General features: G+C 47.4%; 1 protein-coding gene across 1 annotated transcript in view; it reads left to right on the forward strand.

The window, feature by feature from the left end:
* The window catches only part of COTL1 (coactosin like F-actin binding protein 1), a 41,661-nt gene extending 39,841 nt beyond the window's left edge, over positions 1-1,820 (forward strand). The window contains exon 4 of the mRNA XM_010967805.3: positions 547-1,820. Within this exon, the coding sequence (XP_010966107.1) occupies positions 547-657 (111 nt within the window). The 3' untranslated portion in view covers positions 658-1,820. The remainder of the gene's footprint in view (positions 1-546) is intronic.
* The last annotated feature ends 11,593 nt before the right edge of the window (positions 1,821-13,413 follow it).

The following is a 13,413-nucleotide window of genomic DNA, read 5'->3' on the forward strand; positions in this document are numbered from 1 at the left end:
ACAGCCAGTCATGAAACTTGTTCACCTGTATACAGTGACATCCTATTGGTAGCTTGTAATCAACCACTGTGGGACTATTTACACATGGAAATGGGCAAAAGCTACAAATTAGGGCTCCCCCAACCCCTTTTCTTTTGGACAGCCAGGTGTTAAACATTTATCAGCACACCAGCCTGCCTTTTCAACTTCATCTTCTTTTATTCTACTGACAAGATGAGTTTTCACAGATGAAGAAACTAAGGCACAGAGATTTGAAGCAAGTTGCCCAAGGTCACTCAGCCAGAAAACAACAGAGCCAGAATCTGAACCCAGACCTGACCTTGGCCTATCCTCATGGTCTTGGGACCAGTATATCAACTTTAGTCATTTTCAGATCTCTGGTCATGTTTTTTGTTTTCCTGCCAAACCATTCTGCCACCAGATTTTCATTTTGATCGTTTCTTAGTATTTTAGGTGCCAAAACTTCCTGGTGTGTTGCCTGAGCAACGCTCAGATCCTGCCCCCTCCTCTTTAACGGGAACTCTGTGTTTTATTTTGTTCTTGCAGAATTTCGCTAAAGAGTTTGTGATCAGTGATCGGAAGGAGCTGGAAGAAGATTTCATCAAGAGTGAGCTCAAGAAGGCGGGAGGAGCCAATTATGACGCCCAGACGGAGTAACCCCCCCTTGCCAAAGTCATCCGCCTGCTCCCCAGGGGAGGGGACCACAGCCTCAGCTACCAGCCCACCAGCCCATCAGGGAGAGGAGATATGATGAGAGGCAACGCCCACCACCCTGGCCAAAACCCAGCTCCCCTCCCCGCTTCCCTTGTGCACCTGCTGTGTCCTAACCTATGAAGCTCATGGAAGATCTTTCTTTTATCTGTTTTTCTTTTTACCCCGCTTTCTTGTTCTAAAGAAAAATCATTTTGATGCCAAGGTCATGCACTTCATCAGGTTGGAGGCGCCTCCCGTGGTGACCGTGCCTGGCATTTGTCTTACGCACAAGCAGCCTGCTTGGCCTCACCCACCAGCCTCGTGTCACTTCTGGCACCGGGGCCAGGGCCGCTATCTTGGTTTTCTCTGGCGCCTGCCTGCTTCCTGCGGTGGGGGGCAGCTGTGCCAGGAGCTGCACCCTCGACAGCGGCATCTGTAAGCACACCGTGTCCCGTTGGCCAGGTTCACCCCTCCGAGAATTGCTCCACCACCCCATTCCGAGTTGCCTAAGTTCCATGTCCAACAGAGACGGTGCTTGGTGGAGATACCTGCAGGCCTGACTCAGACCGAACGAGAAGAGAGAAAATTTGCCTTAAATGTTGCCTGGCTTGGCCACTGGTCTGAAGCAACCCATTCCCACCCTTTCGATTGAAATCTCATTATGGCACGGAGTGGGGCCAAGGTCTGAGTCCAGATTTGACAGGAGGAGTCTTTTCAGGGTTCATTTTCCGGGCTCCCCCAGTATTGAGAACATTTGGGAGAGAGGCTCGGGACACGGGATGGGAATCTAGGTCGAACAGGTCCTCTGCCTGATGGCAGGGACAGCCAGGGACAGAGGCCTCCTACTAGGCCACCTCAGCCACGTGTGCAGCAGAGCCCTGCCCTCCTGGGACCAGAAAGTGATTTTCATCTGAGGTTGCACCCCCGCGGGCAAAAGGATTTTCCTTTTTTTATTTTCCTCAAAGAAAGATGAGATTGGCTTGGTTCTCCAAGAGCACGTTTGGTGGCATTCTTTTCTCTTTTCCTTGCTCGTTTCATTGGGGGAGGTTTGTGCTGTGTTGGGGTTGTGGAGGGCATGAGCACTCAAATGGTTTACAGAAATAAATGTTTTTTTGTTTTTCAAAAAACGAGGTTGGCTGATGTGTGTCACAAAGCTCCTCTCTTTACTGGAAAAATGACGGTGGTTGTCACATTCAGATGTAATAGGCATTCGTGGAGCTATTGGGGGCTAGGCATATTCAAATACGGTGGCTTATTTAATTTTTAGCAACAACCAGAAGAAATAAGTGCTGTTGGCATCCCCATTTTATGGAAACTGAGGCCACCCTGCTAGAAAGTGGAAGAACTGGGATTCGAACCTGCATCTCTGTTTGGCCCTGGGGCTATAGCTTGGGAGGGGAGGGGAGGAGAGAGACCCCAGGTTTGACAACGGCAGGATTGTCATGTTTCTTATGTGGTCAGAACCCTTCAGACTGTCTATTCAGGGAAAGCTGGGAGAGAGCGTCCTCCTCACTTGGGCTGTGACATCCTTTCTAAGGTTGTCCTGGAGCTTAGAAACGGGACTTCCAGCACGCCAACCCCAGTGGGAGCTCAGAACGAGGCCGGAGATGTTTCAGACACACAAATGGATTTGGAGGAGTTGAGTGTGGTGCGGAGAGGGTGTGGGAGAGGGCAGAAACCAAAATCAGAGCAGGAAGGAATCCTGCAAGATGTGGGTAAGGCCAGAGGTCACCCTGGGCTCACAGCCAGCCATGCTTCTCTGCTCATAGCTGTGTGGCTTTCGTCAAGTTAGTCAACCTCTCTGGGCTTCAGTTTCCTCAACCATGAAATCCTTAAGGAGCAGCAAGGATTTTGAGGGTGTCAGTAAGGCTCAGTTCTCATCCCAGGAGGCCCGCTCTGAGGTCTTCTTAGCTCTCCGTGCCTCAGTTTTTTCCTATACCTAGAACAGAGGGAGCTGACGTAGGTCTCTGGCTTCCTGGCCTAAGGGTTTAGCTCCTGTCAGAGAATTTGGGATGATTACAAATGCGGATAAGCCCCCCTGGGAAGAAAAGCCAGGTTCTATGAGAGAAAATTACAAAGGGATTGGGCCTGGTTAGGGGCATCAAGGAGGGCTTCCCTGAGAAGGTGACATCCACACCAGAAGAGAGGAGTGAAGCAGGACAAGGGGACCAGGCATAAAGGCTTTGCAGAGTGTTTGCCGAGGGGAAGAGCAAAGAGGGTGGAGCCAGGTTTATCTGTCAAAGAGCCTGATTTTAATCGAAAGCTGCAGCTCAGGCCTTGGCTGGGATTTCAGAGGGCGCCTGACGGGATCTCGAGGTCTTCAAGGGCAGAGAGACCTTGCCTTTATCTCTTTATCCCCTGTAACTAGCATCTAGCAGGTGTCCAGTAATGTTGCCTGGAGCTGCCTCCACCTGCTCCTGTCTCTGCCCAAGGCCCGGACTTGGGGGTGGGGTGGAGCTCTGGGTCCTTGAGTCTGCTTGCTTGCATATATTCTGAATTATTTGACACATTGTTCATTCAGCCACTGTCCCAAACTGGATGGTGTAAAACAACCATGTTAACTTGCCCTTGATCTTGTGGAACAGGAATTTAGGAGGGGCCCCACTGGTGATCTTGCTAGCAGGATCTCTCCTCTAGTTGCGGTCAGATCGACTCTGCTGGACATCCAAGCTCACGTGGCTGGCAGCTGATGTCAGTGCTGGTCTGGGAGCTCAGCTGGGCTGTGGATTGGAGCACCCAGCAAGGTCTGTCCCACACGGTAGTGTCAGGGCTGTGGATTTCTTCTCTCAGAGTGGGCATCCCAGAGGACCAGGGGAGGCTGCACGGCATTTTCTGACCAAGCCTCTGTTGTTAACAGGGCAGCATTTCTGCTGGACTTTATGGGAGAAAGTGGTCATCAGCCCCCCAAATTCAAGGGGAGGGGACACTGGTCCCTCTTTTCAGTAGAAGGAGTGGCAGTATGTGTGACCTTCTTTAAGCACCATGCTGTGACCAAGCACTGCCCTAGACCTGGGGCGCCTTGAGCTCAGGGGACCTACATGAGGTTGGGGGTGGGGTAGAGGAGATCTACAAGGAAACAAGCCAGTAACAGTAAGCAGCGTGGCGTTTCTGTGCCCTCCCCGGGGTTGCTGCTCCTAGCTGATTGATCCCTGGGGGAGGCTTCTGTTTCTCAACTCTGCCCACCCTCCTGATGGCCATTTACTTTCCAGGAGGCTATCTGAGGCCGAGAAAGGAGGCCAGCCCCTGGATGCCACCCTGGTCTGGGGTGGGGGCCTCCTGATGCCCCCACCCCCAGGATGAGTTGTCCTGGTTATCAGCTTCCTGCTGCTTCCTGTCCCCGTGTCTTAGTGAGTCACAGAAGAGAGGTTAAAAACAAGAACCAAAAAAGGTCCGCTGTGAGGACATGACTCATCATGGGACTGGAGGCAGCTCTGTACTCAGGTTGTGTCAGGTCGGATGTGGCCAGCCAGGTGGTCTGGACCAGTTCCTTCACCCCTCGGTGCCTCAGTTTTCTCCTGATGGCACGGGGAAGGTAAAAGGTTCAAATTCCAGCTGTACCACCTACAGGCTGTGTGACCTCAGGTAGGAGGCTTGACCTCTCTGAGGAGTAGCCAGGCAAGTCATACAGTCAGGATGAAGTTCAGCGGGGCAGGGATATATCACCAAAGTATTTGTGAATAGAAATAGAGTCCATCACACACACCTAGTAAGTGGCTGAGTCAGGATTTGAACCCAGGCAGCCCTGGGTTCAAGCATCTTTTCATCAGCCTTTTCTGTGGGGTTGCCCCAGGAATGAATGAATGAGCCCACAGGAATGAATGAACAGGTGAGCGCCAACATTCTGTCCAACAGGAAGTGGCTATTTAGCCTCACCTGGGTCCCCAGATACCCGCTGGCCAGGACAAGTCCCCTTGGTAGGTGGTCCCTCCAAGGTGTAGGCAGGACAGAGCAGGAATTCCAGAAATTGGGCTCCAACCCAAAGAAAGACAGATAAACATCAGGCAGCCAGACACCACGATGACCATGGTGCCATAATGGCCTGAAACCATCCCCTTTTCCCTCCAGTTTGAAACAAGAGTAAAGGAAAACTAAAGGGGTGTCACGGGTACCACATGATGCTTTATCTGGGGGCCAGACAGACATGTGGGACCACCTTATAAGACAGACCCAGAAATGTCACTGGATTGTGTAATCGGTTTCAACTGCTGAAACCCAATGTTGGTTCTCCTCATATTGGTCCAAGTGTCACCACAGACGCCTTAGAAATCCTAACGTAGAGATGTCAAGAATTTCGCTGAAACCCACTTGTAAATCTGGCCAAAGAACAGGTACAATGCGCCCTTCCACGAGAGCACCCAGGTACAACCCGTGACGTCATCAGACAAGGCCCAGCTGTGTCCGACATCTGAGGCATCCTCTGAGAACTCCATTCTGATGCAGGATCAGCTCCATGGGGTGGTAGGTACTGACCCATCTTCCCGCTTCGCTGTGAGTGGATATGTGTCAGAACACCCCCAAATCTCAGGGGGCAGTTCCAGCCTCATGGGATAGGGAGGACAAAGCGGGAGGCACTTGGGCTACTGGACGCCACAGTATCCGGTAGAGGAGTCCCGTAGAGGCTGCTCTCTCGCGAGACTTGGAGGGATAATCCCAAATCAGCGTCGCGGCTTAAGCTCTCCGCTTCTTTTCAGCCTGAGCTCTGGGAGTCTGACCGCCTTGTAGCCTGCAACACGGCTTTTTTTTTTTTTTTTTTTTTTTTTTTTTAATGTAAATTCCTAAGGCAGGAAACTAAGAGAAAAACATTTTTAGAGCTGATTTCTTTTCAAGATGATGCTTTAATTTCCAGCCTTGCCTATCAGAAAAGCTCATCCTAAAATTAGAAGAGAATTTCGCCCCTACCTGCAGCCCAGTCTTCGCCCTTTGCTAACGTCCAGCTATGAGCGCTTTGTTGCCCTGTGATGAAGTTTCAACTTCCGAACGGGGGTCCTGGGGCCCTGTTTGTCTCTCCAGCCGGGACCCTGTCCACTTCCTCCTTGGTCCTGGATCTGGCTGCCTTTCATTCCTTCACTTTCCGGAAGGCCCGCTCCCTCCGTCTGGAGCGAGACTGGTCCCTACTCAGATTCGCTTTTTCAAGAAGGATGTCCCACACCCTGCCTCAAAGATTCATCCAGAACCTGTCCACAGGACCTTACTTAGAAACAGGGTCTGTGTGGATGTCATCAAGTTAAGGATCTCCAGGTGAGAACATTCTGGATTTAGGGTGGGCCCTGAATCCAATGACAGGTGTTTCTTATAAGAGAAAGCAGAGGGAGACTTGAAACAGAGACACAGAGGAGGAGGCTGTGGGAAGATGGAGGCAGAGACTGGAGGGATGCGGCCCCAAGCCAAGGATGCCTGGAATCACAGAAGCTGAAAGGGACAGGAAGGATCTTCCTGAGAACTTCTGACCTCTGGAGGGAGCCCGGCCCCACCATCATCTTGATTTCAGACTTCCAGCCTTCAGAACTGTGAGAGAACACATTTTTGTTGTTTTAAGCCCACCAGTGGTGGTCATTGTTACAGGAGACTTCCCTCTCTCGTTAGCTTCTACCCCTCCCCCACTAACTGTGGCCCTGTCAAGGACAGAGATGGTGTCCCCAGGGCCTCACACACAGTAGGTGCTCAGTAAAGAGTCTGTAAGCAGGGCTCCACTGGAACAGGTGTGCCAGGTCTCCGAGCCCCACTCAGAACCCAAGTCTGCCTAGATTGGGATCAGACCTGGTTTGTGCTTGACTATGCAAAGAGGTCCTGGGGCTTCCCAGCCTCCTCCACCCAGGACCTAGCTTTCACCTCACCTCCCAGAGGGCAGTACATACCTCATGTACCTGTCTACCTCTTTACCTGTCTCATGCACCTGTGGCGCTTCTCCATAGCTGGGGGCTCAAACCCATTATCGTGATTGCTTCTCACTTACAATCATCTCTGGAGGATTCTTTTTTTTTTAATTGAAGTATAGTCAGTTTACAATGTTGTGTCAATTTCTGGTGTACAGCACAATACTCCAGTCATATAGGAACATACATATATGTTTTCATATTCCTTTTCACCATAGGTTACTACGAGATATTCAATATAGTTCCCTGTGCTATACAGTATAAGCTTGTTGTTTATCTGTTTTATGTATATTAGTTAGTATCTGCAAATGTAGAACTCCCAACTTATCTCTTCCCACCCACTTCCCTCCTCCCCCGTAAATATGTTTGTTTTCTATGTCTTTGAGTCTTTCTGTTTTGTAAATAAATTTGTCTCTCTCTCTCTCTTTAAGATTCCACACATAAGTGATATTGTATGGTATTTTTTCTTTCTCTTTCTGGCTTACTTCATTTAGAATGACATTCTCCATGTCCATCCATGTTGCTGCAAATGGCATTTCTGAATATTTTTTATGGCCGTGTAGTATTTCATTGTATGAATATACCACAACTTCTTTATCCAGTCATCTGTCAGTGGACATTTAGGTTGTTTCTCTGTCTTGGCTATTGTAAATAGTGGTGCTATGAACATTGGGGTGCATGTGTCTTTTTGAATTACGGTTCCCTCTGGATATATGCCCAGGAGTGGGATTGCTGGATCTATGGTAAGTCTATTTTTAGTCTTTTGAGGAATCTCCATACTATTTTCCATAACAGCTGCACCAAACTAAATTCCCACCAACAGTGTAGGAGGGTTCCCTTTTCTCCACACCCTGTCCAGCTTTTATCGTTCATGGACTTTTCATTGATGGTCATTCTGATTGGTGTGAGGTGACACCTCACTGTAGTTCTGATTTGCATTTCTCCGATAATTAGCCATATTGAGCATTTTTTCATGTGCCTGTTGTCCATTTGTATGTCTTCATTGGAGAATTGCTTGTTTAGGTCTTCTGTCCGTTTTTGGATTGTGTTGTTTGGTTTTTTTTCTTATTAAGTTGTATAAGCTGTTTATATATTCTGGAGATTAAGCCTTTGTCAGTCTCACCTTTTGCAAATATTTTCTCCCATCCCGTAGGTTGTCTTTTTGTTTTGCTTATGGTTTCCGTTGCTGTGCAAAAGCTTGTAAGTTTAATTAGGTCCCATTTGTTTATTTTTGCTTTCATTTCTATTGCTTGGGTAGACTGCCCTAGGAGAACATTGCTGAGATTTATGTCATATAATGTTTTGCCTATGTTTTCTTCTACAAGGTTTATAGTGGCTTATCTTATGTCTAAGTCTTTAAGCCATTTTGAGTTTATTTTTGTGTATGATGTGTAGGAGTGTTTTAACTTTATTGATTTACATGCAGGTGTCCAGTTTTCCCAACACCATTTGCTGAAGAGACTGTCTTTACTTCATTGCATGTTCTTGCCTCCTCTGTCAAAGATTAATTGACCAGAAGTTTGTGGGTTTATTTCTGGGCTCTCTATTCTGTTCCATTGATCCATATGTCTGTTTTTGTACCAATACCATGCTATTTTGATTACTGTAGCTCTGTAGTATTGTCTGAAGTCTGGGAGGGTTATTCCTCCACTTCATTCTTTTTCTTCAGTAATACTTTGGCAATTCTGGGTCTTTTGTGATTCCATATAAATTTTAGGATTATTTATTCTAATTCTGTGAAAAATGTCCTGGGTAATTTGATAGGGATTGCATTAAATCTGTAGACTGCTTTGGGTAGTATGGCCATTTTAACAGTATTAATTCTTCCAATCCAAGATCATGGGCTATCTTTCCATTTCTTAAAGTCATCTTTAATTTCCTTAGTGAATGTTTTGTAGTTCTCCGCACTGAAGGATTCGTAAGATACCATGAGGGAGGCTGCTGCAGAGGCTGGAGTGTGCCCTGGGGCCAGGGCCACTGGGGGACTTTGGCTCCCTCTGAGTGGGACAGAAGGGGCAGTTGTGGCCCTTCAGCCAAGAGCCACACTAGTGAGTCTGGGCCCTGGACAGGATGCAGCCTGAAGAGACTTGCAGGTCTCCTCAGGACCCATGCTACGAGCCAGGGGAGGGAGCGGGTGTTCTGTCTGCTGGTGCCAGGGACCTAGAGAGGGAAGTCTCCAACCCTGGTTGTGTGCCCAGCAGCTGAGGGATAAGGGAGAAAAGAGGCCCCTTTGAACTGAGGGCTAACAGTCTGCCCAGGTTATTTCTGATAAATCCAAAAGAAGTAGTGCAGTCATTGGCATTCCCTGGGCTCATCCCCAGTAGGCCCCAGGACTGATGTCACTGCTGAGGACTTGGGGAGCCCGTGGATGTCACGCACAGGCGTGACAAACTTGTTCTTCCGATAAATCCCCAAACATGAAGGTGGGTGTAAAAGGCAACTTGCGAAACGATGAGGATATAGAATGGTAAGTGTGGAGTTAATTTTCACACAGAGTAACAGGACGTATTGGTTGTACATTGATACCCACGAGCAAAAATATGTCAAATGCTGTGAGAATGAAGGGTGAGCCCCCGGGGAGGGAGGGCAGGAGGGAAAGGTAGTGTCAGAGTGAGAGTCCAGCTGCGTCTGTTTGATTTCATCTATTTTTCAAAGAGCTGAAGGAAATATAGATGATAAAATGTAAGCATCTGTGTCATGGGCAGATGGGCATTTGTTAGATTTTCCCCCCTGTTTGTAATTCAGAAGCTTGGCAGTTTTTAAATAACAGACAAAAGAATTTGCATAGGGCACCCAACAACGCTAGGGAGGAATGTCAGAGTACTCACCTGGACAGGTGATTTTGTTTGAAGTAGAAGTGATGGAAGATGGGGGATAGGGTATAGCTCAGTGATAGAGTGAGTGCTCAGCATGCACAAATCGAGGTTCCCCAGTACCTCCATCCAACGTAAATACATTTAAAAACAAGAGAGAAAACTGATGGAAGTGTCCAGGGAAGCTAAGGGAGAAGCGATGAGTGTTCTCACAGAAGTCCGACCCAGAATGACAGCCTTGTTTGAAGAGTCCAACACCAACCAAAATAAGGCTGGTTGCTGTTGAGAATAAATTGTTGGTCTCAAAGATCAAGAGGAAGAAGAGCACCCTCTTATGCTCCCAGGGCCCTCCTCTAGGCTGCCTCCCTCTAAACCCGAGGCATCCATTGCCCAGGCCCCCTGCCTCCTGTATCCCCCGCCCCCATCTCATCAGCCTTCGCAGAAGCCTTCTATTGGGTGCCTGCTGCTTCTGGCTCTGCCCCAGGATCACCCCTGGAGTACAGGGATGTGCCTTATGCATCTGTCCAGCTCCTGGCACGGTGCCTGGCTTACAGTAGGAGCCCACTTAATACTCAATAAACGGATACCACCTCAATGAGCTTGCCCTACACAGAGATGCTGTGCTTCTCAAAAGATGTCCCCAGGTACCCACAGCAAAACCACTTGGCATATTTCCTAACATGCAGATTCCTGGGCCCCAAGCCAGACCCAGTGAGTCATGATCTTTGGGGATCATCCTGGAATCTGCATTTTTCACAAGTTAACCAAGTGGTTCTTAGGCACTCTAATGAGAATGTCTTTTCAGAGGGTAGAGCCTAAAGATGCTTTTCCTCAGTAGTTCTTAGTGTTTATCGTCCAGGGACTGCACCACTGTCACCTGGGAACTGGTGAAAAGCAAATTCCACAAGCCCAGTTGCTGACCTATTGAGTCACAAATTCTGGGGGTGAGCTGGGAAGTCTGCATTTAAACATGCCCTCAGGCCAAATGCTGAGGCATGTTTGAGTTTGGGAACCCCTGTTTTGGACCCCAGCCCTACTTTCCACCCTTTTGCTAGAAGAGAGACTTTGATTCCATTTTAGCAGAATTTTTGAAATGAACTTAAATTTTTTCATTGTCTAAATATTACTTGCCATCATAAAAACGTTGAGAAAACAGAGAAAAAGAAGGTAAAGATTAAAATGATCTGATACTCTTCCTCCCAGGTACAACTCTTGTCCCAATGGGGGTCTGCCCTCCCAGACTTTTTAAAGCAGCATATACATTTTTATTTTCAAAAATTGAAATTATACTCTGTTCATGTTTCTGTAACTTGCTCTTTCCACTTATCAATATAGGATGAACATTCACATCAATAAATACTACTATACTTAGCATTTTTTATGGCTTATATTGGATAGTTGGATAGCCATTGATTTAGCCAAACCTCTATGGCTGGATGTTTAGAGAGTTGAAATTGGCACGCTGGTGACCCACAAGGCAGATCTGGCTCCCTGATGGGTTGGGACTGCACATATGTAGCTGTACAGTGTGTCCATGCACAACCCAAGGGGACACTGTTCCCTTGAACTTACATGAGACTAGTGACCCCAGAGTTATGCAGTGTACAGCCTGCACAATAGTACTCAGAAGCTCTACTCCAAATCTTGAATTGGTTGCCAGTGTTTAAAAATGGAAAGTCTTCACATAAAAACCCAGCTCTCAACTTTTCTTGACAAAGTCGAAGATCCAATAACACTGGGATTCCGTTCCAGCAGAGTGAGAAGGGGCTGGGACTGAGACGGCTGCTCTTACAGATGGGGATATGTGTGCACTCTCCAGGGTCCTATAGCCCCCAACTCTCTGGTTAATTCCCCTGCCATTCGTTTACATGAATTCCTTTATGTTAACGGTCTTATCCTATAAGTGTTTCAATTTGCCACCCCTGGATGACACTTTTAAATGCTGGTTGAATGAGGGAAGGAATCACTTTTCAAAGCCACAATAGCCTGGAGACAGAAGATTCTTCTTTTATTTCTTTTATTTCATTTAAATAACGCAGATGGGGAGTTGCTATAGCAACTCTGGGACCATGTTGTAGATTACTTCAGGGATGCTCACAGAGCATCCTCCAAGAAGCAGCATCCTTGTCTCTCCCAGTCCCCGACTCCATGGGTAGTCACTTCCAGCATGGCTATAGTTACAGCTGCTGTTTCACAGTGGAGAAGTAGGTGTGCTTTTAGAACAGAACGTTGGCTCTGGAAGGAACACAGGTACCATTTAGTTACTGTAGATCCTGGTTTCTCCTCCACAAAGGATTCCTTTTATTACTTACCTCCCTGTGCATTCCATGTTTGGGAACAATTGTCTTCCAAACAAACTGCACTTAGGAAGAACAGATTTGTTTTCTTATTTAAAAAGAAAATTAAAGATGAGTAGTGGTAGCCCATTTCAGGTCGTGGTTAAGTCAATAGGTTTTAATCCTGGTTCTGCCGTTCACTGGCTATGTGAACTTGGGCAAGTTTCAAAACCCCTTTGAACCTCAGTTTCATTACCTTTTTAATAATAACAATAATAATAACAATAGCCCCCATCTTATAAGGTTGCTGCAGAGGATCTGATACATGGTAATGCATGAAACACTCAGCACAGAGGTTGGCTAAAAATGGTAGCCACTGGACAGAGAATGGCCATGAAAATTTTGATATTAGCAGTAGTCACTGTGTGAGTTTAGCAGTTAATTTGCATAGTCACACAGAGAAACATGGCCCCCATTACTGCGGTTAAGGACCACTGGGATCATCCAAGAAACCTCAACTAGGGGCTGTATCAAGGCTCTCCTTGCTGCCTTGTGAGTGTGTTATTAGGCCTTGGGACAGGACTCTGCCCTGTCTCACAGGCCCCCATCTGAGTCCTTGACCACCTGTGATGTTGTCCCTCTCCTGGGTAATGACCCTGAGTATTCAATGTTCATTTTACCCCCTTTGAAAAGTTAAAAATGAATTTCCCAAACTCTCTTGGAGCTAGGGTTCTGGGTGTGAATTTGGTTGTGCCAATTAGATGTGTTCTCAGAAGATTTGGAAGATGGGAAGGAAATAGAAGCTGTCTCTCTGCATCCAGTTTTCTCTCAGCCAGCAGGGTCGTGGTGATACTGGCATTCAGTCTCTAGCTTTGGGGGTGTCTAGAGGCAGGTGCAGGGCACCACTGGGGGCTCTTACCCCTGGACTGCAGCTCTGAAGGTATGTTCCTGATTCAGCAGTCCCCTTGGCAGCTTTCTGATTCTAGCCCTCCTGATTGTGGCAGCTCCCCTGGTGGGTCAGTTTTGCAGCATCTGGGTGGAATCTGACCGCAGCTGAGCCTGGGGCTGCTCCTCCAGCCAGCCATCAGTTCCGTAAGTATCTAGTACTTTGTACTAAACTTTCTGCTGGAAATGCTTAGAATTGTGTCTGCTTTCTGCATGGGGCCTGACTCATACCCCCACCCATCCAGGTACCCCATCTTTGCTGGCCTGGTGTGTGTGCCTGCCCTGCCCTTCCATCAATAGTTGGGTCTGACTCTAACCCTGACTCAGATCTCAGGGGCTGTGGCTTACCTCCAGTGTAGACTACCCACTCAGACTGTGGACCAGAGGCATTTGAGCTCCTCCTCAATAACATTGTATGGGGTGTGGTTCCAGGTTCTCACTCCACTCGGATTTCTGAGAGCTCTCCCTTAGCAGTGAGTAAGTTCAGGAGTCACTAAGGAATATTTCAAAACTAAAAATGATGTGTCTTGCTTGAAAATTACTCCCAGCGACATCACATCTTAAAGGCCTGGGGGCAGGGACGGTGGACTAGTTTTCCTTTATGTTTCTTATGATCTCATGACTCCAAGAGTGACTAAATCATGAGCTTTTTCTTTTTAACATTTTAATATTTTTAAACTACGAAAGTAATAGATATTCAGTGTAACTAGTCCTAATAGTAGAGAACTATGTAAAATAAAAATCAGGAAGAATACAGACTATAAATTGTGGGTACCTCAACCATCTGTACTCTTCCAGGCTTTTCTTGTCCTT

The sequence above is a fragment of the Camelus bactrianus genome, chromosome 9 (assembly GCF_048773025.1).
Source record: "Camelus bactrianus isolate YW-2024 breed Bactrian camel chromosome 9, ASM4877302v1, whole genome shotgun sequence".
NCBI classification, from domain to species: domain Eukaryota; kingdom Metazoa; phylum Chordata; class Mammalia; order Artiodactyla; family Camelidae; genus Camelus; species Camelus bactrianus.